The 26,882-nt window shown below is 37.9% G+C and overlaps 1 protein-coding gene across 1 annotated transcript in view; it reads right to left on the bottom strand.

Moving 5' to 3' along the window:
• Positions 1-3,373: 3,373 nt before the first annotated feature.
• RAD54B (RAD54 homolog B) overlaps positions 3,374-26,882 on the bottom strand; it is a 43,078-nt gene continuing 19,569 nt past the window's right edge. Inside the window, exons 4-15 of the mRNA XM_070942122.1 lie at positions 23,319-23,501; positions 19,740-20,012; positions 17,742-17,904; positions 14,588-14,813; positions 13,033-13,240; positions 11,450-11,589; positions 10,060-10,350; positions 8,977-9,149; positions 7,162-7,423; positions 6,296-6,362; positions 5,952-6,152; positions 3,374-3,555 (exon numbers count right to left, since the gene is read on the bottom strand). Coding sequence (XP_070798223.1) covers positions 3,374-3,555; positions 5,952-6,152; positions 6,296-6,362; positions 7,162-7,423; positions 8,977-9,149; positions 10,060-10,350; positions 11,450-11,589; positions 13,033-13,240; positions 14,588-14,813; positions 17,742-17,904; positions 19,740-20,012; positions 23,319-23,501 — 2,369 coding nt within the window. The remainder of the gene's footprint in view (positions 3,556-5,951; positions 6,153-6,295; positions 6,363-7,161; positions 7,424-8,976; positions 9,150-10,059; positions 10,351-11,449; positions 11,590-13,032; positions 13,241-14,587; positions 14,814-17,741; positions 17,905-19,739; positions 20,013-23,318; positions 23,502-26,882) is intronic.

Here is a 26,882-nt window from a genome sequence, read left to right as displayed (position 1 = left end):
TGTGACAGTGAAACAATAAAGAACTCAGCATGGAAGAATCACATGTCTTTCTTGGTTTTGGACCTGACACCAAATGGTAGTTGAAAGGTAATGGTTAGCAGTCTGTTGTAATGAACAGCTGTGTATAAATGCATGCTTCTTTGCAGCTTTCATATGGAAGATACCAATATCACTTAGATTTATATACTTGTTTTACAACGCTTTACAGCCCTCTCTAAGCGGTTTACAGAGTCAGCATATTGCACCCAACAATCTGGGTCCTCATTTTTACCAACCTCAGAAGGATGGAAGGTTGAGTCAACCTTGAGCCTGGTAAAATTTGAATTGCCAAATTGCAGGCAGCAGTCAGTCAGAAGTAGCCTGCATTACTGCATTCTAACCACTGCGCCACCGGGTCTCATGTCAAGAGAAACATAAAGGTGTGGACAGATTACTTAAGACTAAGTGTTGAATGAGTGTGGACTAAATATAAAGACGGAGTGAGCACCACAAAAGTATGTTGAGGTAAGGTCTCGTAGAACGAATGAATGAGGACTGACATGCACAACACGTATATAAAGCTAGAATGAAGAGATAGAGGGGAAAACTGAGAAATTAGTATTTCATAAAATCAATAGGTTTCTTTAAAAAAAGGAAAAAGTTTAAAAACAAAAGGCACTGTGTGAATTATTTTACGAACAAGGTAGAAGTAAGAACAGAATATGGAGAAGTATAATGAATGGCATTCATCTAATTTAGATTTAGATATATTTATTTTTATTTTAGGAATATTTTACCTGTTATTTGTTACTTTTTTTTTTTTTTTTATTTATATGCCGCCCTTCTCCGGAGACTCAGGGTGGCTTACAATGCGTTAAGCAATAGCCTTCATTCTTTTGTATATTTTATACAAAGTCAGCTTATTGCCCCCACAACTGGGTCCTCATTTCACCTACCTTAGAAAGGATGGAAGGCTGAGTCAACCTTGAGCCTTGGAGAGATTCGAACCAGCAGAAATTGCAGGCAGCTGTGTTAATAACAGGGTGCACTAAACCCCTGTACTATCAAGGCTCTTTTGTATTTTTTACATAATTTTGTTTATGCTGCAAGGGAATAATACACAGCCCCCTATGATTTCAGGAGGATATACCCTCAAGTAAGCCTATGAAAGATTATAAACTAATTCAAGAATACAGTCCAGAGACTTATACAGATGTATACAGAGATGTATACAGAGATGTAAAAATCTCTCTGATCTGTTTCCCACACTAGAAACAATGGTCTCTTTACACAGGGTTTAATGAATAATTGACAATTGACTGGATCCACGCAACACATTAAGCTGTAATTTTTTTATGGTATGCCTCCCAGAGTCAGATTTGTGAGATGGGTGGCTATAGACATTTGATTAAATAAATAAAATAATGCATGGGTATAGAAAACAATTGGATTCACCAAATAAACCACGTTATGGTTTAGCTTCATGCATGAACTCCAATTCAAGTTTTTATTAATTGAATGGTACATTTGAACTAATTAAATCTCTTAGTTTTAAGTAGAACACTTTGAAGCAAGTGTAGTTTTATGGCATGATTATGACAAACAATGTAATATTGTTTATTATATTTAATTGCACATAGTCTACTTGCAGTCACCACTGGCTTATATAACTTAATTCAATTAAGAAGGTTAGATAAACTGGAGAGGCACTGTTTGTACGAACTGGTCAGGTAACATTTGAAAGACTATTATCAACAAATGTACTTGTTCTTTTTAATGCTATTAGTAGCATAAACACAGTTTGAATGTGTAGTTAAAAGCATTGGGCTAGGATAGGTATGAGTGCCCATTGCTGTCCTGCTTTGTGAAACTGCTCATGGAAAAATAGCCATGTGATCGTAGCTGCTGGAAAATAGATCTCCCAACTGCAATATTCTAAACTAGGATCAATCGTAATAAGAGGGTATCTCCTCCAAGGAAAATCACCACAAGGACTTCAACAACTTTTGATTTACATTCCCAAGTGACTGTAGAGAAAATTTGAGATGGAAAATATTGGTGGATATCCTGCTGATGTAAATTGCCTGAAATTTTGCAAGTTTTGCATCCTATAAATATGCATCCTATGTTATGACAGCTACTGTTACAGCAACCTTTGGACAGAAATAAACACTTAAAGGGAAATCCCCACATTCTTCACAAATACAGGAGTGGACCTGTGCCTGAGACCTTTCAGAGTAGATTTTTAACCTTCTCCTCACCCAACCATACTTTGCCGATCTCCACATATTCAGTTGTCTTAACAGATTTATTTTATCCAGGATAAAGTACCGTAAGGATATTAAATGGAAAAACAGAACAGAACAGCATAAATCAGAGAGAACTAGCAGTTCAGGAGTTGTCTAAGATGTCTAACAATCCTTTCCCGTAAATGCCACCCACCCATGGATTTTGATGGTTTCAGCATAGACTGAACAGAGTCACTGTATTTAAAAAGGTAACACTGTAGAGTCAAAGCCATAAATCAGAGATGCTTGAGTGTGTAAAACACTTTCCAAAAGAGGTTAGCTTTCTGTAGGCCAAACATCTCTGTGTTTTTTTTACTGAGCAACAGCCTTCTTCCTAATACATTTAACAGAAGCAAAACTAAGAAGCTAAGTTCAAGAGAATAACTTCAACTGTGTCTAGAGGCCATGACTAAGCATTGGGCAATTGAACCAATGGGTGGAAATGACGCATTATTTGCTATTAATTCATTCCATCAGGACAGGAGAAAAAAATTCTAATGAAGAAATAAATAAAGAGAAAAATCATGCCACTAATTTTATATTACATCAAACAAGTTATTCAAGGAACCCATATGACAGGAAAACAATTTCCTTGTGCCTATAATATTATCTGATGAAATCTGAGTTGCTAGAGGGACACGGGCAGATATGTTTCTTCCCCTAGGAAGAAAATCGTGCTTTCCCACTATTTAGAAATTGTAATTATCTCATAACTATATAATTGCAATAATGCAATTATATCTTCTAATACTAATACATACTAATTCTGAGAACAAATCCAGGCTTATTTATTTATGGAGGAAAATAACCGTGAAAGAAAGCCTTGTCTCTGTTCTTATCATCAGTTGAAGAAAACATCTTGGATGGGTTAGACTAAAGTATAATATATTGTAAAGTTGTTAGAGTGATGTGACATTGTAAGAAAAAGTGGTGGCAAAGAATTTTTCCCCCAGTTTATTTTAAGGCTTAAAAGAATAATACAGTGTCAGCCTTGATATATGCTCTTTATCCTCAGTAATCCTATTATTAATAATGCTGCTGCTCCTGTTAAAATGATAATACCCTAATGAATACAAACTCACTGCAACTAAGACGCTAAGTTGCTCTCAACTTGTTATATTTTGGAAAATGAATGTAAGGTTCTCTTTTATCCTGTCAAGGAAGGGATCAGGGAGATTTTTGTGATCCACACAAAAGTGTTTCCATTGCATCAGTTGTGACATAGTCAGAGACTTTTTGACTTTCACATCATTTTGGCTACTCTGGTCATCTTGGATCGCAGGACAGCCTAAGAAAAATAACAGGAAGAAAATATGAGCTGATGAGAAATATTCATCACTACTTGAACATTTTGAAACAAGGATGTTTATGCTTATAAAAATGCCTTGGTTGAACTCCAGGTACTTTAGATCAGCAGTCACCAACTGGTGGTCCATGGACCACCGGTGGTCTGCGAGAAAATTCTGGTGGTCCGCAGAAAAATTATTTGCATTTTTTATGTTGCACTAAATCAGGGGTCTTCTACGGCCCCTGGGCCGGATACGTGCAATGAACATTTGTGTTACTGCAGAGAGTCTCCCCCTTCAGGTTCTTCTTGTGTGGGTCGGAGGGGGGCAGAAATTCTGACTTGGGGTCTGCTTCAGCCTCCTGGTACGGGGCTTTGGGCAAAGGCTGGAGGGAAGTGCTGCCGGTGGCGAAGAGCCGGAGGGCCTTGTTCCAGTGGGACTGCATCATGGCCTGGAACTGGCTGACTATCTCATCCCGCTGAGCCTCCAGGCGCCAGTACCTGGCCTTGCACTCCCGCAGGTCTTCCCTCTGCTTGGAAAGCCTATGCTCCTAGTCCTCAGTGAGGTGCTTCTGCTGAGCCTCCTTCTCGGTCACATCCAATTTGAACTGAGCCAGCTGTTTTGCCAACTCTTTCTCGTAGTGGCTGCTTAGCTCCAACAACTGCTTCCTGTTGGGGCCTTAAGGAGCTCAGGTGGGGAGTCAAGGAGTGGTTGGCAGGGGAGGAGTGAGTAGAGGCGATCGAGGCGCCCCTCGATGTGAGTGACATTGAGTTGACTACACCCACCCAGTCACATGACCACCTAGCCACGCCCACCCATCCAGTCATTAGGCAGATCATATTGGTCCATGGGTTTAAAAATTATGAATTTAGTAGTCCCTGAGGTCCAAAAGATTGTTGACCCCTGCTCTAGATGACAGAATAACAGAATAACAAAGTTGGAAGGGACCTTGGAGGTCTTCTAGTCCAAGGAAACCATATACTATCTCAGACAAATGGTTATCCAATCTCTTCTTTAAAACATCCCGTGTTGGAGCATTCACAACTTCTGGAGGCAAGTCCTTCCACTGATGCCTGAGACAAACAGGAAACTATGGCTAAGAAGCGACTTGCTGGATTATTCTCCTCTAACCTGACATCCTGTTTCCCAGAGTGGTTAACAAAAGATAACCATCCTCTCCCATTTTTTTCCCCCTGCAACCTTATCAACTGACCACTGTAATGTATCTAGTAGACATCAGACACTTCTGATTGCTTATTTTTCACAACTTTGTTAATCCCCCTTTGAAACAGAGAAGGGTCTCACTGTTTTCTAGCTCTAAAACTCAAGATTGCATGATGAGTAACAGTGGCCAGGCTTTCTAAGTTTTGGGGGCTCAGTAATAAGTAAGGTAGACCTTGGCATCTGAAAACTTTTGAAAGTGCAGTTGCTGCCTGTAACATGGCTACTGACTCTTATTTTGTCCTGACGACTGGCTGCCATTATACTTGGTACAACCAATTCATCATTTACCTAACTACAATATGAAGAAATATATTCTTTTAACTGACCTGAATCTGTATCTATAATTATAACCAAGTTAAAAAATTTGCACAGAATGACATAGGCTTCAAGTTTCAGCTCTCCATAAAGAAACAATATACTGACATCATAAAATTGCTCACCAAATCCACCAATCCTGGCTTCTGCAACAGGGGTGCCTGCAAGGTGGGTGGGAGGTCAAAAACGGCAAGGGGGCAGCCACAACCATGCAATCAAAGCTCCCCCCCTTTTTTATATGCATAGCAGCTTTGACTGCAGAGTTGTGGCCATCATCAGCAAACTTTTTTGACCCTTTTGCAAGCAATCAGTTTGCAATTTGAAAGTGGGGGGAAGCACAGTTTTAATTTAATTTAATTAATTCAATTTATATACCGCCTCTCTCTGATGACTCAGGGCGGCTCACAATACATTTTAAAAAATCATTATAAAAAAACATTTAAAAATTAAAAACATTAAAAACTCATTCACGCCATTCATGGCCGTATCTCACCAGATCACAAGAGCGAGATCAACGGCCCCAGGCCTGCCGGAAAAGCCAGGTCTTCACCGCTTTTCGGAAGGCCAATAGGGTGGGGATGGTCTGGACCTCAGGAGGTAACTGGTTCCAGAGAGTTGGGGCAGCCACAGAGAAGGCCCTCCCCCGTGGGCCTGCCAGCCGGCATTGTTTAGCTGACGGGACTCGGAGGAGACCAACTCTGTGGGATCTTACTGGTCACTGGGAGCTATGCGGCAGAAGGCGGTCTCGAAGATAACCTGGCCCTGAGCCATGTAGGGCTTTAAAGGTAATAACCAACACCAACACCTTGAATACTATCCCATGTATGAAATAAGGCAGGAGCCACTCAGAAAAGGTCACCTTGATTATCTTTCTTTCCCATACAGTTACACTCCAGCAAATCATGGGTCACACAATTGGAATCTTCATGCAATGTAAAGAGGTTTCTAAGTTCTTCGACAGAAAAACGGATATGGTCAGATCCCTTGGAAAAGTCTACAACTGCTCCAGAGAGAGCTTGCTTGCTGATTTGTCTCTGATAGATTTTCTCCTCTATTGTGCCTGCATTGAAGAAAGCAAACGTTCATTCACTTCCTGAAAATAATAACCAGAAATAGGCAAGAAGCATAAATTCAAGAATGGTCAAAGCCATTGGTACTAACCAATGGGGTTTAAAAAAGCATTGTAACTATGATATTGCAGACCTGTAGTGAGTAGTCTGTAAATATGAACTGTATGCCTCTGCCCATCTCTCCACACTCTGGCCATTGCCTGCAAGACAGAATGAGACAATAAAAATGATGGATAAGGCCTTCCAGCTAATATGCTTGGCAATGTTATTTCACTATGTCTGCTTATTTAATTTTGTTTCTAAAAATCTGGCTACAACCAAGCTCCTGTTTTACTATGGATGAGTTCATGAAGAAACAAATGAAATTTTTGGCAAGTTTTTGACTGATTGACTAATTACGTGACATCAGGTCAATCTTGAACCACGTAGATGGTCCTCCATGACAATGTGTCAAAAACACATTGACAAAAGCTTGACTGACTGAACAAAACATTGAGCATCCTGTATGTAGCCTCAGTGGTGCAGCGGACTAAAATGCTGTTAAGTGCTAGGACTTAGCTGCCAGCTGCCTGCAATTAGTGCAAGTTCGAATCTCACCAGGCTCAAGGTTGATTCAGCCTTCCATCCTTTCAAGGTAGGTAAATTGAGGACCTGGATTGTGGGGGCAATAAGCCAACTTTGTATAGAACAACACCCCTTGGGGGGGGGGGGGGGGCAAAAGCCCTAATAAGCAGGTATATACAAAAAAGTATGTAGGCTATTGCTATAATGCATTGTAAGCCGCCCTGAGTCTACGGAGAAGGATGGCATATAAATTGGACTAATAAATAAATAATAAATAAATAAATGTAATTTTTCTTTCTAAGAAGTCAACCCCTGCCATTTCACTCACATTGGCTTTTAAAAATATACTCAGTTAAATAGGTTTAAATCATTAAAAGGACTTCAGTTAATTCTGATTGATGCTCTGCAGTCCCAATATTAAAGAATGTAACAAACCTGAATATCAGTTGCTGGATTCCAGTCAATATCATACAGGATTAAATGAGATGCTCCAACAAGGTTCAAACCTACACCACCAGCCTTTGAACTTAATAGAAAGATGAAGGCTGGGCAAAATTTACTATTAAAACTATCAACAATCTGTTGCCTCTGGGAGACGGGGGTGCTGCCATCAAGTCTAGTATAGGGATATCCAGATCGTTGGCATACTTCTTGTAATATATTTAACGTCTGTGTATAGTTAGATACCACAACGACTCTGCAAGCATGGAATAGAAAAAACTGGTTATTAACAAATTCCATCTATGTTGATGGAACAAAATTATTTTAATACTAGTTTGGTTTGCATCTTATAATACAATAAACAAAATTTTCAGTTCTCTGATAGGAACTAATGGTACCAACTGAATTATGGACCCAAATTTATAGTGTCAATTGTCAATTATTATATAAGAGATTGTGCTAAGAGGAAAATGTGCCATGTAAGTTTTGTGTACTTGTTATTTATTCATATGAAGGACTTCAAACAAAAAGAAGATGTCAGTAAACCAAGGATGTATAGCAATAGTGCCTTAGTGAAATGATAGGCTAAGGGTATTAGAAGGCCAGTGGGAAACCATATGTTTGGGCAGAAGGCAAGTCCCACTACAGTGAAATAGGCAGAGACCTGAGAAGATAGCACAGATACAGCACATGTCTGTTGTGATAGACATGAAGCAGGGAGGATATTTCGGCTTTCATTTCTATAAGGAAGAATATCTGTTCCACCAGGAAGCCTATGTGAAACCAACCTTTATTTGATCTTACATGAGATTAGGCCAGAAAAAAGAAATTGTGTTTTAGAGAAAGAATTTGTTGGAAAATGCCATAGTTAATTATTAAAAGGAAGGTAGCTTATATTTATATATGGAATTTTCACATATATAAATTTCACATTTTCAGCTATATATCATTACTCCACCTACAATGTTTGTTAAAGTTATTAAGCACAAACATAATATGTTTGTATTTCATATCTCTATGCATGGTTTATTATTAATGAATTGTCAGTGGCTATATTTTCTAATGTTATCTAATTCTGGGTTTTATTTAATTGACCAAACTAAGTAATAATTTTAATGTGTGTCTATATTTTTCTTGACTGTACACCGCCTTGAGTCCTACGGGAGAAAGGCGGTATAGAAATATAATAAATAAATAAATAAATATTTTCGACTCTGCTTCTCTGCCATCAGCTCTCCAACATCAAAATAGCATATTGGCAGGAAAAATATTGGCAAGCAAATATTGAGTTTTCTCCTGGGATAGATTTAGAATAAATATATAAATCACTGACAAACAACAATCAGATAAGAATGTAGAGAATTGGAAACTAATGAATAAATTCATTCATGTTCCCTGAACAAAAATCTAAAAAGAGGTATGAGTATTTACTTCAGTCTTCTGAAGAGATCAGGTTAAATGAAAGAGCAATGACTACCAAGGTCCATAGCACTAAAGATGGTTAATACAATAGCTAAGAACTAAATTAGAAGCCATGATGTCTCTTGTCTATGGAGATTCTCAGTCATCCAGGTCATGGTTGTCTCAAAGGTGCTTTTTCAACAGGCAACTGGACTTTCTGGTTTTTCTTTGAAGACGTTTCGCTTCTCATCCAAGAAGCTTCTTCAGCTCTGAAAGAAAAACCAGAAAGTCCAGTTGTCTCTTGAAGAAGTACCTTTGGGACATGATGTCTCTTGTTTAGAAAAAAGAACTAAACTATAAGATTCACACACACTCAAACTGTGCTTTCAATTTAAATAGCCTTCCTACCTTTCTGAAGGTCCACGTTCATGAATTGCTGCCAGCATCTGCGTTAGCACCTTCAACTTTCCTGAGTCACTCTCAGAGAAATTTGTCTGAGCACTTTCTTGAGAAAAAACATCACGTAAACCACCATAAAGGTTTGTCTGATCTTGGTTATCACGAGACTCAGATTCTTTCTTCTATGGAGAAGAGAATTTTGGAAAAGTATGTGACTGTTTCAATGACATTCCAACTAAAGCCATATCCATACTTTCTGCTTGTTCCCATTGTCATGTCAAACCACCCACTATTTCCTGAATGCAAGAATGGACAACATTGTCCTCCACGTGCACAGAGCCTATTGCAAATGTGCCTCGTGACTATGTTTTGAAATTTCACTTATAAAGTTGGCTTTTCCATTCTGATGCATCTTTTTTCTTTTAATAATTTTTATTAATATATTCTATGCACCAATACACAAATGAAATATACAATCCTGCCACCATGGTGTAATGTGAGTACATTGTCCATAAATATAAAGTCATTCCTTTATACATACATACTTGCCATCATATATATACATCATATATCTATTCTATCCCACCTTTTCTGGACCCAATCGTACCATAATTTCCAACTGTTATAAAATTCTGAATCTTTTTTGCCATTGATCAATCTAGTTAATCTATCTGATTCCGCACGCTCATTAATTTTATATATTATTTTCAAATCTGATGCATCTTAAGCCCTTCCAGTTAGTCTACCATTTTTGCATTCCAATGAATGATATTCCCAGCTTTGATCAGTTTCTAGATTATGGATTTTTAATGCTGTAAATCATCTAGAGTTGCGATGTATGAGCTGGACAGCCATATAAATTTGTTTCATAAATAAAATGTTTGATTTCCGTATTGATTGAAAGCCATGTATGACCTTTTCATGGATCGGTTATTGTCTCCCAAGTCCTTCTGGAAGAAGCTAGTTAGAGAAAACAATGCATATTTTTTCAATCAGATTAAAATCTGTAATGATTGCAGACTTAAATGCCCACCAAACAATTCTAAGAATCTATTCTAAGAAACATATTGAAACATAATTCAATATGCACACCTGTATTGCTTTCAAGAGCAGGCAGGGATGGTTACAAAGTTTTTTCAAAGCCCCGATGCATATCAAATGTGGGCTATTCTCCAAACTTCCTTGTAGGCAAGATCTAACAATCTGAGAGCTCAAAAGACTTCGATAAAGAGCAAGCTGCAACATCGTTGGACGACAGAAAAGTATGCTCTCCTTTTTGGGGGGCAAGAATTTATTGATAACCTCTTGCGTTCTTCTAAGAATGAAGAGTCCTGTTAGATGCATCAGCTCTGCTGCCCTTTTCTCACCTAGTTCAGTGTCTTCCTAGAAAATAAAATGGAATATCAAATTAGTTCATGACCCTTTATTGATTCTTGCTTACCATAAAAAGGTCCCTTCCTTCACAGAAGCTTCCTTAGAGTCTGGAACCCTAAACACAACTCTCCTCCCTCTTCCCAAAGTGCATGAATTCTTCTCCCTATGTCTGCCCTTGCACTCCTATATCATTTCCCCTTGCTCTGGAGTTCAGACAGAACATAAACTTCTAGCCAGAAATCCCAATGAGTTAAATAAAGTTTTTATGCCTAGAATATTTGGAATAGGGTTGCAGTCTAAATTTACTCTTCTTAAGCTTTATATTTCCCTTGCTCCTCGGATTTGCATTAAACAATTTTGAAATAAACTCAGCAACTCATCAATGTCTTAATCTGATTGATTCTTAAATTTTTATCCTACCTTCCTAAGCAATCAAGGCAGCTTAGAGCAATAAAACTAAACATAAAAAAAAAAACTTGATAATAAAATCTATACATTTATTAAAACTACTATAATTAAAGCCAATTAACACCTTAAAAGCTTGGTGAAATAAATATTTTTGCCACATTTTCCAATATACTGAGAGGGTAAGGTTAAACACTTTTCCTTGGAAAGAGCACTTCATAATTTGGAAGTCATAGATGAAAAGGTTGAGTTCCCTGTATTACCTGGGCTGGCTTGATCCCACTGTTTTCGGTTAAATTGAATTGATTTTAATTGGGTTGTTTTAAATTGTGGCCAAAAATATTTAATTATTTTTAAACTGTTTTCAAATTTTGTATGTTCTGTTTTATTTTGGCTGTTCACCACCCTGAGTCCTGTTGGAGAAGGGCGGTATACAAATTAAAACAAATAAAATAAAATAAATTACATGATAAGGTTTTGTTAGAAAAGAACTTTCTCTTCCTGTTTCTAGAGTATCTTCAATAGTTACTCTTTGTAACTATTGTAGTTAGACAATACAGAAATGTAAACATAAGAAATGTATTGCCTCTCATAACAATAAATTACTTATCCCTCCAACAGTAAAGAAACCTTACAGTATGTCTCTTAATTTTATGCAATCAGTAAAAAAAAATCACAAATTCCAATTGTTGTGAAAACAGACCTTAGTTGCTGAAGGTTCTCGCGATCTAAGAATAGGCTCCTCATACACCTTTTTGTAGGCAGATAAAGGACCAAGTATTCCAGGATTTACATATTCTATTAAAGCATAAAACTCTTGAAGATCATTTTGTACTGGAGTACCTGGGGAAACAAAATATAATTTTGTGAATAATACAAGAGGGCCAATTTTGTCTAAGTGGTTAAGACCCCAGATTAGAAACTGGGAGATTGTGAGTGCTAGTCCAGCCTTAGGCACAAAGCCAGCTAGGATGTTGTGGTCCGCCAGCACCCTGCGGAGCTGGCAGCAGAGTCGACAGTGAGGAGGCTGGCAGTGGTGAGTTTTAAATTTTTTTACTACCAGTTCTGTGGGCGTGGCTTGGTGGGTGTGGCATGGCTTGGTGGGCGTGGCAGGGTAAGGATACTGTAAAATCTCCATTCCCACCCCACTCCAGGGGAAGGAAATGGGGTAAAATCCCCATTTCCTCCCGATCACCTGAGACTTGGGAGGCAGAGAATTGATGGGGCTGGGGCCAGTCAGAATTTTTACTACCAGTTCTCCGAACTACTCAAAATTTCCACTACCTGTTCTCCAGAACTGGTCAGAACCTGCTGAAACCCACTTCTGGAGGCTGGGGAGGAACTTGGGCCAGTCCTGGAATCTGGGGAAGGCTTGGATGAGGGCTCTGCGTCGGAGGCAAAAAAAGGGCCATCTGGGAGGTATGTGCTGCCTCCGGAGCCTCCAGAGTCGGACCTCAGCAAGGCAGAGGAACAGGGGGAGCCTGTTCCCAGTGCGCGCATGCGCAGAGCTGCCAGAAGGCAAGAACATTTAAAATAAAAGGGACGACTCGGGAGTAGGGCTTGGAGATGATTGGCCCCTCCCATAAGACTTAAAAGAGGAGCAAAGGCATGTGCGCCTTTGCAGGAAGCAACATTGTTAATTCTGTGCAGCTTAAAGTCTGAAGCTCTGTTTGATTCTGGACTCCATGTGGTTTTGCCAATTAGGTCTTTGGCAGCGTGTCAAGGGAGATAAAGGTGGGTGATTATCAGCCTTATCCCGAAGGACTCTTTACAACTATTTGGGACTCATCTGTGAATGAACAGAATTCATAGCTGTTAAAATAAAACAGGTTTTTGGGACTACTCGTGTGTTTTACTGATGTTCTAGGTCAGAACATAGGGCCATTCATATTCTTTCAACCCTAGGAAGCAGGGAATAGCAAACCACTTTGGAATTCTTGGGAAGAAGGGACTACTCCAGGCAGTCTCCAACTGTCAAAACTGACTTGAAGGCACAAATACCCACACACATATACACACCCCTCCTTCCCTAATTAGATTTTTATTCACTTTTTAATGCACCAATATAAGGGAACAACAATTTTTTTTTTTACTGTAAGTTGAACAGTGTTGAATGTATATTTTATCGACAAAGAAATAAAGGGAGACTAGTATACATCTATTTCAAGCTATTTAGCTCTCAGCAGCTAGCCATACCCTTTCTGGGATTCGAACCCGTGCTACTTGCATATTAGGTAGATGTATTAGCCTCACAGGCTTGTGGTGAGTGAATAATGATATACACACCAGTAAGAATAATTCTTCTTTCACAGGAGAGGCTGAGAAGAGCAGCAGTTGTCTTAATAGAACTGTTTTTCAAACGATGTCCTTCATCACAGATGACAAGGCTGAATTCTGTCTTTTGAACTTGGTCCAGAGACCGTAGAAACATCTCATAACTAAGGATCAGGACTGAATAAAGGGGGGAATTGATGAATTCTTCCACTTTGTGATCCTGAACAATGTAAAGAGAATGGGAAGTTATGCGGAAATGGGAAAGCTGGGATTCTAAATAAAAGTGAATCTATGTCTAAATGTATGTCTTACATATATAACTAAATGTATTGAATTATTCTGAATTAATTTATGAACAGTCATTGACAATAAGATGGGATGACTAACTTAGTTTAAATGACACACAATTATTTTTCTCCTGTATGCTTCCAATGACCAATTTTTAATTCTGAATATTAATGAAAAAGACTCTACTCCAATATCCAACTGGGAGACACCATTAGGTTTCCTTCTTTCCTGTTCACTTTCCAACTAATGTTTTTTTTTAAAGTTTTTTATTAGTAGTTCAAAATTAAAAACATTGGACATAGATATGACATCACTGGTCCCAAACATCTTCCAATAGTTTAAGTTAATACACAATATACTAATGATAATATAATAATATATTCCTTACACCTTATATGTTATTTAAACATAGTATAATAATAGTATTGAATGAAGTTTTCCAACCAATGTTAACCACCTTCTGTAACAATTGGACATTTTAGTACATACAGTATGCCTATGCCACTGCTTTCAGGAAGAAATGAAAAAAGGAAAATGTCCATACTGAAAGGCTACTTTTAAATCACAAGCACTGAAAACCAGCAGTTGAGTTGCAAGCCTGCAGCCTCCATTCATTTGACTGCTATTTCATAGAGTGAATTAAGGTCTTAATTACAGTTTGTTAAATAATACCCCACTCATAATGCTAAATTTTCAGGTTGACAAACTGTATTAAGCCCAAATAAGTAAGACACATTCTAGTTCGGTGCTTCATGTGAGCCCAGGAAGTGGATGAAGAGAAGGGATGTGAAGTTACATGTCAATGAAATTAAATCAAAAGAGTTCTATAAATGCAGGTGAACTTCATCTAAATGTTTGGGAATATCTAACATCATTATTAGCGGGATGTGGTGGCTCAGTGGCTAAGACGCTGAGCTTGTCAATAGAAAGGTCGGCAGTTCAGTGGTTTGAATCCCTAGTGCCGCGTAACGGGGTAAACTCCCATTACTTGACCCAGCTTCTGACAACCTAGCAGTTCAAAAGATGTAAAAAATGCAAGTAGAAAAACAGGGACCACCTTTGGTGGGAAGATAACAGTGGTCCATGCGTCTTTGCCGTTTAGTCATGCCGGCCACATGACCACGGAGACGTCTTCGGACAGTGCTGGCTCTTCGGCTTTGAAACAGAGATGAGCACCGCCCCCTAGAGTCGGGAACAACTAGCACATATGTGCGAGGGGAACCTTTACCTTCACCTAACATTTATTAGAGATAGATAGGAGTGTAATTCTTTGGTTCACCTGATCAACTAAGAACACTTTGATTCTCTCGTTTCCCAACCATTTCTGAAATTCCTTTCCCCAGTTCTTCACCAGACTTCCAGGAGTTACTATCAAGGCTCGTTTTATTACAGGCTTGCATCCATAAGGTCCTTGACGCAGGAGAGTCCAGATGAGTGAAATACACTGGAGTGTTTTTCCTAAACCCATTTCGTCTGCAAGGATGGCGCCAAATCTATTGCTCACTCTAAGACACAGACAGCAAGGAAAAAGAAAGTGATTACTGTATAAAGTAATTTCAAAAAAGCCTTGGCCATTTAATCGAACATCATAGGCATCCTTATAGTTTGGCAATATAGCAAAAGAGTATTTACGGATCAGCCTTTTCATTTCATTGATTTAGTTTTTTTTATTCCAACATGTCCATACAAAATAAAAATATATGAAATTAAATATGATTGTTGATGGTTATATTTTTACATAATATTGTTCATTTTTTGTTATAGGTTAGATTTTGTTGTGCTTGTACAGTTAGGTAGATTGGATTGAAAGGGCATAACAGTACTTGTAGTAAAATAAATAGGTACAGATACTCAGATCTGAAATCAGAAGGGTTAGAGCAAGGTGTAAAACTCAATTTCATTGAGGGCCGCATCAGGGTTGTGTTTGACCTCAGGGGGCCTTGTTGCCTATTAGCGTGAGGCTCTGGAGAATTCCCTTTCTCAAAAGTATGTGAATCATGCTTTCTTTGCATTTAAGGGCGTGGCCAAAATGGGCATGGCCAGCTTGACGTCACTTGTGTCGGGGGCGCCTGTGATGGCCCGAGAGCTCTGCCAGTGAAAACGGTCTCCCGAGCTCCATTTTCACCTGTGACAGACTCCTGCAACCGTCTGCCAGCAAAAACAGAGCTCAGGAGGGCCGCATGGCAGAGGCACCGCGGGCTGGTCGTTCGCTGTTTCCAGGTCGGCCCTGCGGGCCAGATCTAAGCACCCCACAGGCCAGTTCTGGCACGCGGGCCTTGAGTTTGACACCCCTGGGTTAGAGAAAGAGGCTACAGGTTGTTGTCTTCCTTCATTCAAATTGTATCCTTGAGAAAATATGCCGAACCTGCCCACTTGAATGTATTAAAATATTATATTTTAGGTGAAGAATGTTTCTACAGTGATAAATGAAATGAAAGGAGGAGCAGAGAATGTGAAAATTTGAGATAAGGCTGATAGGTGATCCAGATAAACATCAATGTTTCCTTCATGAAACTATAGTACTCCTTTTGTTATTATCTGCATTATCTCCCAGACCTTCATCAAATTTGGCAAAAGCTGTCCTATCTTTTGGAGAATGAATAACCAAGCTTTTGTTGGATAAAACTGAACTAATAAAATTGCTTTGTGCCCTTCCCTCTGGTGGGTGAAGGCCCTAATTTGGTGGCAGACTTGAGCACAATAAATTCTATGAAATTATTAAATCAGATTAACATCATACTTTTAATTTTGCTATAGTGTGGTCTCATCAGCTTCCCTGTTAATATATACAGTAATATGATGAACAATATTCCTAATTATTTCTTTGAAGGGAGAATTTTCCAGGGGATAAGCAGTTGCATTATTCATAAATAGAACCATTCCTCTGCAAAATGTCTCAATATAATTCAACAAAAGATCTGCCAGGGCTTCACTGACTTGTTGCTTGTATTCTCTGACTTCTAAAGATTTATCTGAAGTAGACTTCAAATTCATCCATTTTTGCAATATTTTTAAAGCTTTTGTAATATGCAGGGATGGAGGCGGGAGAGACAATTATCTCTGTCAAAATCACAGGTTTAAAAATATTATAATTATAGAATTTGGAGCTTTCAACCAAACTAGCAACAAATAATTTTTCTCCAGCCTAGATCTTAATTTCTACCAGAGAGAGCGAAAAAGCCCTTGTAGAAAAGCTTTAGCAAAGCTGCATGAGTAAGATTTTTTTAAAAAGACTCCTTCAAGTCAAGGCCAACTTCTGGTAACAATATGGACAAGATTGCAGAGTTTTATTGGCGACAATGAGGAAACAATTTGCCACTGCCTTCTTCTACAAAGTTGCTTGGCTCCTCCCGTTACAACTCACCCATTTCCTTTTGGTCTGTCATTCTAATATTAACCATGTCTGAGCTCACTTCTCTTCTTTGAGATCAGCCAAGGTTAGCTAAGCCTGGCTCCTGGGCTCCACCTTGTCTATGTGACTTTATCATTCAGAGGGTATTTTAATTTTTTAAAAATAGTAAATTTGGATGCTGTAAAACAAAATATCAGCTTCCAAGATCATTTTTATATCCAACAATGATAGTGTTCCTCCCCATGGCTGCCATGTTGTAAATGGCTCCAGTAGTTATTTTGTGACAATGCCCATAAGATTCTCTGGAAATGCCAAATGTGACCACCGGCTCAGAATGATGATTTATCAGCTGATGACAGAGACAAAATCTTGTGTTTTTGGTCTGCTTTTGGTCAAGCAGGCCAAAGCTGACAGGTACGCAGCTCTTATAGCTCTTATAAATATGCTATAGCTGTAGGCCACTGCTTTGTTATGGTTATTGTATTACTCTCCATATAAAGAGTCCACATTATCCTCATATACTATTCTCCTCCTTTGACCTATGTGCAGTGTCTCCTCTGTCTCTCCCCCCACCCTTTTCTTTCTCTTTCTTGCTATTTGCAATCTCCATCGTTGACATCTGCAGAATTTTTTGAGGAATAAGGAGTATCTAGAACAAGTTTTGCACAAATGCTGTTTTCTAGCAGGATGGATGGATGGATGGATGGATGGATGGATGGAAGGAAGGAAGGAAGGAAGGAAGGAAGGAAGGAAGGAAGGAGGAAGGTTGATTGGTTGGTTTTCTCACATTTCTGTCATTGCTCAGGCTAGAAGTTTGCTTTTGTTTTTGTAATTGTCGCCACCTCTGCCTAGCTTCCCCATAGTCATCTCCCTGGCTCTCTAAAGGCTAAAACTGTATCAATACGATCTTCACAAAAATGTCGCTGAAAATCGCGCCTAGACAGACATAACTTTTTCTCCTCAGCTTTAGCATTTGAAGTTTTTACAATATTCCAATGGCAAATGCGTCAACTTTTCCCAAAATCTACCAACATTCTGAAAGACTGAGAGATCAACAACAAGGAAACCATCAGCTTCTTACCTCATTCCCATCACACATTCATAAAGAAACAGAATTCCTTCTCGCTGATGTGGGCGAAGATGGCTTGTAATGTAAGGGTCTACAACCACATCCACAACAGGCAAATGTGACTTGTTAAACAATCGCTGGTGACTTGGACACGGATATGGCATAACTAAGGAATCTTAAATTTCAAACATAGGTGGTGTCAGTGCAAAAGTATCAGTTTAAAGCAAAAGCTACCAATTTTCTAGGTGAAAGACAAAAAAAAATTTGCCAAATTCAAACCAAAACATGCAAATAACCTTTTAATCCTCGAATTGACATAGTTATTATACAATTAGCAGTGTCATATAAACAGCCTTCTCTAAGATGTTTAATATTAAACAAAGAGGAAAAACTTATAATTCTGAAATACATGGTGATATTTGTTCAAGAATGTTTTAAGATTAAATCAACAAAATGACACTTTGTTTCACTGGGTTATATTCCAATGTTAATTTCCCAAATAATCCAGCTTTTAGGAATGTATCAAACATTTTGAGCCCCGTATTAGGCATGAAAGTCAGCTGGGTGACTTTGGGCCGGATATTTTCTCTCAGCCCAATTCACCTCACAGGGTTGTTGTTGTGGGGAAAATAGGAGGGGGAAGGAGAATTAGATATGTAGTTACTTAATAAAGTAAAAAAGGTGAGATAAAAATCAAATAAATAAATAAACTTGAAATAGGCTACTAAGACTTGATTTTAAATGGGTAGAAGTTTGAGTAAAGTTGTAAAAATAAAGAAATCTTTCTGGTTGTTCTGACCATAGAAAGGTTATTCTTAGGTTGAAACAAGATGTCCCCAAATGTCCCTATATTTATACCGACACTTCCATTCAGTTAAAAGAAATATTGCAGATACACAGATATCTTATGTAGATATAGGCCAGGGGTCAGCAACCTGCAGCTCTGGAGCCGCATGTGGCTCTTTCATCCCTCTCTGCGGCTCCCTGTCACTCAAAATATGTGTCACAACCACCAATGTGCGACAGCCACCGGCATGCGATTTATTGAGCTTTTCAACCCACCTACCCACCCCACCCCCGGTAGGCCAATCATGGATAAATCCAAGAAAAGAAAAGTTTCAGGAAAAAAAAAAGAACGTTTAATTCAACGACATATGCTGGTTTTGTGGCCGCTCAAGAAATAGTCAGGCATGGGAAGGGTTTTGTGGCTCCCGGTGTTTTCTTTTCTGTGGGAAATGGGTCCAAATGGCTCTTTGAGTGTTTAAGGTTGCAGACCCCTGGTATAGGCTGAAGACCCTGAAAGAATTCTTGTTCCAAAGGCCATTATACTGAATAAATAGTTAAACAAACTATTGTACCCTGGCCTGGGTTCTCAAATGTTTGCTTTGACTCCATCTTCCAGTAGCTAAGCATGCTACTTTAAAATAATTATAAGGGATTTTAGGCCTATAGCATGTTCTAAATGAGAAGCAACCTAAAACAAAATTTGAGTTCAGAACTGACAAGGAATAACACTTGTTTGAACAAGCAACTGTATTTTCCATAATTCTTGATCACTAGCTTAGTGTCTGGAATTTATATTTGGAGAATAGTAAGTTGCCTACTCATGAGCTATTGGCAAAGTTTCTTAACTTTGCTGCAAATCAGATAGCAATCTCTCCAATCTATCAGGGAGGAATATATTTGCCAGTTTACATATGATTTCTGTTTTCAGATATGTCATTTTTCAGTCCATCTAGATGTCATCAGTGCCAAGTTTTATTTTATACTGAGAATTCTGAGAATGAGAGAAAGATTTTGGTTATCTAATTCACCCATTTAATTAGTTAGGCCTTCCCCAAGTTAATTTCCGCTTTATACGTTGAGACTATGACTGGAGTGAATTCCAATATAAGTGCAACAGTTAGAGGGAGTCTGAATTAAATTTAGAATACTAATTCACTTTCTTTAGAAGGGGATAGAACAGAGATAGACAAATTAACGCAGATAAACTCAAAAAGAAATCCTTACTTGGAGCTAACGGATCATGGCGTGGTTTACAGTTAGACCAGTTTTCTTTAGTATTGGCTTTGGAAACATTTTTGAAAGGGTTACAAAACCGCTTTGCAGAAGCAACTGGGGAATTCCAAATTTCTTCTGTATTCTCCAGACCAGACAGAAAACACTTGCCACTTTTAAAGTCCTCTTCCAATATCACACCCATCACTTCAATTTCTTTGCTTCCAATCATCAGACTCTGACCTTCAGTGAGATTGTCTAAGACTCTGAACTGATATCCAGTGCCTAAGAGAAATTATAAAGGTCATGTGGAGGTGTATGGATATAAATAAATAAAAAATACATTTGGTCAAGTAAATCTTACAGTTTTAAGAAAAGCTGAATACTGATAGTTTATATTTATGACACAATAATATTTTTAAATAAAAATATTAAATAGCTCTATAAGTTTTTGAAAGACATCAATAACATCCTCAACATAGCTTCTTTATTTTTATGGCACAGTATCACTTTAAAAGAAGGTAAACATCAGCTCCATTTGATGCCAAAATGTTACCCACCTCTCCAAAATACAGATTACATGCAAGAAGCTTTCCAGAGATCTGGTATTCATGAAGGCTGGGGGAGGGGGGACAATTTCTAAGCCCAAAATTCACAAACACTTTCCTGAAAATATCTTACACCCTCATTTACTTCACTAAATGAATTCCTAACTTATCCAATCCTACTAGGCAATAGGAGCAAAAAAGCTTGATTAACAAGTTAATGAGTAATGCATGAAAGCTAGCCCTTGTTGCTAAGCAATATAGTGCAGAAAATGGTTGATCTCCCTTTTATTTATAATTGTGTTAGCAGCACCAATTATTATTTTTCTGAAAACAAAGAACCCTATAATACCTTAGAGACAAGCACATTTATGTAAATAGTTGTGGGGAATGGGTCGCTGTGCTTATTGCATAAGCATGTAAGTTTTGACTGAAATGTTAGAGACTGTCCTTCATTTGGTAATCATTGCTACCTAACAATATTTTGTACAACTGCCTCCCACTCACCACCCTCCTAGAATAATAATGCTATTCAGCTATAATTTGTTTGGATACCGTTGACTCCTAGTAAGTCACTAAGAGAGTGACTGACCCAAGGTCAACTAGCTGGCATTTATTTATTTATTTATTTATTTATTTATTTATTTATTTATTTATTTTTTATTTATTTATTTATTTATTTATTTATTTATTTATTATTTATTTATTTATTTATTATTTATTATTTATTTATTATTTATTTATTTATTTATTTATTTATTTATTTATTTATTTATTTATTTATTTATTTATTTATTTATTTATTTATTTATTTATTAAATTTATATCCCATGAAATTTATATTTCATGGCTAAGGTGGGACCAGAACTCAGTCTCCGACTTTCTAGCCTGATGCCTTAACTACCGTATTTTTCAGACTATAAGATGCACCTTTTTCCCCCCAAAAAGAAGGTGAAAATCTGGGTGTGTCTTATACTCCGAATAGCCCTGCCCAGCCTCACAAACTGAGATTTCAGAGGCTGAAAGAAGCCTCTGAAAGAAGCTTCAGGAAAAAAACCCTCCAAACAGAGCTTCAGAAAAAAAGCCTCTGAAAGGCTTTTATCTAAAATAATATGGCAAGCAACAAAAGAAGAATCAGTAAAGGTTCTAACCAAACTATGCTAACAATCTGAAGAATGACACAATAACCAACAGATCGGAAGAGGTTAGTCTATATACCAATATCAAAAAAAGGAGATTGAACAGAGTACAGATAGTCCATCAGAATAAAAGCCTCTGAAAGAAGCTTCAGAAAAAAAGCCTCCAAACAGCTTGAGAAAAAAAGCCTTTTTTTCTCAAGCTGTTTCGGAGGCTTTCAGAGGCAGAAAAAAAAGCAAGGCACCAAGCTCACAAACAAGAACTTGTTGCTAAAATTCACCCCTAGGAACAGCTGATTGAGGGTATTCCAGGAGACCGATCCACACGCCAATCAGTTTTTTTCTTATTTTCCTCCCCAAAACTAAGGTACATCTTATACTCCAGTGCATCTTATACTCCAACAAATACGGTACTAGACCAAAGTGGCTCTGCGCGCACACACACACAATGTGAACTTACTACATCTGATAAAGTGGACTTTACTAGATGAAAGATTATGTCAAAAGACTGGTGCTATAAAGAAATGGCTTCAAGGTATGCCTTCTTGCATATTTTCCTGCATGCTGTTGTGGAGGAGGTAAACCTTTACAAAATTGTTTAATTATATAAATCATTTGCAATTGCACTGAACACATGCAGGCTAGTTTTCACCCCTCTGAACTGGGATTAACTTGCAAATATATAAATGTAGGGAAGCGTGTTGTGGATATGGCAGATATTAAATTCCATTATTTATCAGAAACATCCTTAAAAGGGTGGTAGTAGTAAGAAAAATATAACTAGAGTGAAACAGAGTTTGTATATGTAAGGGAGAGAGAAAGACAAGTGGTAGAGTAATATTCTGAATATAGAATGACATTCTGAATATGGGAATTTTCAAGGCATATCTAATAGTACGGCAGCACTTTGGATTTGATTCAGGAGACATATTTCAGGAGAGGTGGTTCATAACAATACTTTCCAAACACTCTTTTTATTGGGACATTTCCATTTATTCCTTCCTTTTGCAAGGATAATAAATATACTCTACTCCTGCACAAGGAATTTCAGAGGAGAGGAGAGGAGAGGAGAGGGGAGGGGAGGGGAGGGGAGGGGAGGGGAGAGGAGAAGAGAAGAGAAGAGAAGAGAAGAGAAGAGAAGAGAAGAGAAGAGAAGAGAAGAGAAGAGAAGAGAAGAGAAGAGAAGAGAAGAGAAGAGAAGAGAAGAGAAGAGAAGAGAATTTTTTATTGGCCAAGTGTGATTGGACACACAAGGAATTTGTCTTAGTGCATATGCTCTCAGTGTACATAAAAGAAAAGATACATTCATCAAGAACCATAAGGTATAACACTTAATGATAGTCATAGGGTACAAATAAGCAATCAGGAAACAATATCAATATAAATTGTAAGGATACAAACAAAATTACAGTCATACAGTCATAAGTGGAAGGAGATGGGTGGTGGGAACGATGAGAAAATTAATAGTGGTGCAGACTTAGTAAATAGTTTGACAGTGTTGAGGGAATTATTTGTTTAGCAGAGTGATGGCATTCGGGAAAAAACTGTTCCTGTGTCTTGTCTCCAATACCTCAGAGGATACAAATCTGGCCTCATACACAAGTTAGCCATGACAAAACTAAACACACAAGTTCTGATTAGCTGATATGACTATGTAATATTCTATCTATCTATCTACCAATAGACAGATTATTCCTTCATAAATTCACAGAATCTTAAGCACTGGAAGGACCATTTGGACCTCTGAATTCATTTCCTGGGGCTCTTCAACCTCCTTTTATATATCCCTACCTTCCTTCAAGGTGTGGCCTCCAGTCATCAAATAATATCCTTTTCTTCCTTTGCTAAAAGTTACACAACAATATTTCTTCCAACATACACCTGAACAATTATTTTCATTTCATTCTTACCTCTTCCAATGTTTTTGCCTTCCATATCCTTGAGCATCACGGACTTTCCTTTCACTATAAGAACAGCATCTCCTTCCCACTTCTTGTGCTTCTTCTTTGAGGCTTTGCACCACACAACACTGAAATATTTGGTAAGGCAGATGGGCTCCTCTGAATGTCCTGCTTTTTCTGTTGCTGCTGAATCTGTAAAAATGAAGACACACAGGAGGCCTCTGAATTGCAGGCTGCACCCAGGTATGCAAACTGAAAGACAGTTGAGCAGACCATGAAGCTGAATATTAGTTCAGCTTTTTACGTTTATTCCTTCCTGCATGGATCAGGAGAGCAGGATATCTTTTGAAAAAGGGGGAAACATGTCTAAAGAAACTTATCTAAAAGCATCAGTAACTGAAGCTCCCCAGTATGCAGCTATAAACATTCAGAATGAAAGGATTTCACACTATGCTACCTCCAGTGGTGAAATGCAAATTTTTTTTCCTACGGTTCTGTGGGCGTGGCTTGGTGGGGTCATGACTGGGTGGGCGTGGCCAAACTTTTTTAAAAAACGTTTTAAAGCATTTTTTTACTACCAGTTCAGGCAAATAGGTAGTAAAAAAATGCTTTAAAAAGGTTTTTAAAAAGGTTCCAACAGTTGTGCGTCATCGGAACCTTTTTTTTTACTTTTTAAAGCATTTTTTAACTTCCCGTTCCCGTTCCCAGATCACAAAAACATTGGTTCCTGCCATCTACTCATGAGGAGCCATTGTCAGGAGTGTATGTGGGCAATCTCATGATCTCTCCTTTCTCCGGAGAGGTTTTCCAGCACAAATCCCGCATCCAGCCATTGATCTCAGCCATAAGGTTGCCTCCATTTCTTCACATTTTCAGTTCACCATGTCCTCAATGGTTGTCATCAAGAATGACATTTCTTCTCCAGTCATCTGGCATTTCATCAGTTCCTCACGGTTTTTCAAAAACAATATAAAAAGGTTCATCTAAATTCTCAGCTATATTATCATAGGTCCCAATGCATTTTTTCCTGAGATTTAAATTCACTTATGAACTTCATAAATTCACTTTATGAAGCAATGTTTTTTCATATAGAGTTTAAGGGCCCAATTACACTTCTTTTTCTTTCTATAGTGCACATAGGTTTTTTTTTCCTGATGTCTTTATTTTTCATCTCCAATCTCCATTAAACCCTTCCTAATCAACTTCCCCATACTTCAGCCTTGGACATTTTCCTCAGTCTTTGTGAAGTACGGTATATCCTTCTTGTGCCAGCAATCCAAATTTCTTTCATCAACACTATTGGACAGCCAATTATTCATATTCATATTTTCAATCCACTTCTATGGAGTAGAAGGAATAACAAGCCCAAAGGTGGAATTGTTATTTATTGTTTAATATCCATGGGGTTATCGTTGCAAACTGTTTTTTATAGCATAATTTTTCCCAAAATGGATTAGCACAAAGGAAGAACTAGGAATGAACTTGATTGATGTCTTAGAAAGTGTTCAATCACATTCCCAATCCTTATTTTTGTCAAGGAGTGCACTTTGTATGATTTTATGCCTTATGTAGAATTGCTTCCTTCTTTCCATGATCTAACAAATCTTCATTATCTTTCATCAATCATTCACTGTTCTAATCCTTTGTTTGCCCCCAGCTGACAAATAGGCTGGATTCTTCGTAGACAGGAACAGAAAAATGCCACAAGCATTGCAGGTCACAGCTGCAAATTTCTATCCATCTATCTTCATTTTTTTTAATGTTCCCCCAGTAATTTTTTTTTAATTGTTTCTTTTTCCCTTCTCAGGCTTTCAGCTAAAACTATCAATTTAAAGGGAAAGATGGCTAGAAAAATCTCCCTTAAACTCCCCTGCTAAATTGCATTACAAACTCCTATTTGTTCTTACAGGTTGCTTGCCACAATGCTGCCCAGGCTCTTCATGAAACATGGGCTGCAAAGTCATTTGTATGTTTCTCTGGTTGTCACAGAGGGACGCAGTGGCTCAGTGGCTAAGATGCTGAGCTTGTCAATTGAAAGCTCAGCAATTCAGCAGTTCGAATCCCTAGTGTCACGTAATGGGGTGAGCTCCCGTTACTTGTCCCAGCTTCTGCCAACCTAGCAATTCGAAAGCATGTAAAAAATGCAAGTAGAAAAATAGCGACCACCTTTGGTGGGAAGGTAACAGCGGTCCATGCGCCTTTGGCATTTAGTCATGCTCTTCGGCTTTGAAACGGAGATGAGCACCGCCCCCTAGAGTTGGGAACTACTAGCACATATGTGCGAGGGGAACCTTTACCTTTACCTGTTGTCACAATCCTATGTTATAATTTAAAGTTTACAATTTAGTATGGGTTTTTGGTCTGTTTTATTGTATCTCACTTTGGGATTTAATAGGAAGGCTAGAAAATCTATATTAAATAAATACATCCTCCAGATTGACTCTTTGTACCAGACAGCAGATTTTTTTTTCTTCTGAACATTTCAAAAAGAAGTTGAACTGACAGCTGCAACTTAGGAACAAGCCTTGTGTATAACCTATTATCATAAAATGGACACTATAATTTGATTTCTTGCTTATCAGCCTCCCTTTCACAGTCTTAAGCACAGATAAGTTTCCCAAAGCAATTCATGGGGATTTTGGCAGGCAATGAGAATCACGCTGCCGAGTTAAATCCTGTATGTATTTTTCAGGCATTTTCTGAATATTATCTATATATATTGTTATGAGAAGAAGAAAAGACAAACATGGGAGGGAAACAAAAATTGCAGAGGCAGCTCAAACTGGACTTTCCTTTTCAAGCAACTGCTCATTTAAGAAGGAGCCTAGTAATGTAGATTTTTAATTGCTATCTTCACTGTTTATTGTGATTCTGTTATTGCATTTTATTACAAATGGTAAACCACCTTAGAAAGATCTGTACTATATGCATAATGACAAGGCATAAAATAGCTTTCTTATGTTTTTATAATTCAGATGTGAGTTTTTGCAAATACAAAGAAATGACTAAAAGTTTAACTTAGTTGCTCTCACAACACAACTCATAAGTAGGCAGTAAACAGGAAAAACCAATACTATGAATAATTAATATTAGCATTTAATTGTAGCATGCTCCTGGCAACCTGTTTTAGATCAAGGTCATTGCCCACCACTTTCATTGATTTATCATTTATAGCAAATATATTTTCTTGTTCATCACAAAGAAAATAATTTCTAGGAGACGCCCAAAAACACACATCACACCAGACATCTCCATTATAGATCTAAAACAGGCAATGCTGTAATAAGCTATTTAGATTACTGAAATATGGTTGCTTAAAATTCATGAGCCTTAGAAAGATTTGACCCTTGTTATGCATTATACAGGAATGATTATTTTTAGACAAGCTGATGACATTCTTGAAAGGAAAAGATGTAATCCTTTCAAGCCATGTTATATAAACCCAATTTACATAAATGCAATCTATTCAATTCAAGCAGGACAAAAACATGAGAGATCAAATTTAATAGGGACTGTGTAACTGTAAGGTAAGGTAAAGGTTCCCCTTGCACATATGTGCTAGTCGTTCCTGAC

This window comes from Pituophis catenifer, unplaced genomic scaffold (assembly GCF_029215685.1).
Source record: "Pituophis catenifer annectens isolate HBS135680 unplaced genomic scaffold, rPitCat1.0.hap2 SCAF_3, whole genome shotgun sequence".
Classification (NCBI taxonomy): domain Eukaryota; kingdom Metazoa; phylum Chordata; class Lepidosauria; order Squamata; family Colubridae; genus Pituophis; species Pituophis catenifer.
The sequence above is the reverse complement of the archived record's forward strand: the minus strand, read 5'-3'. Positions and strand labels throughout refer to the sequence as shown.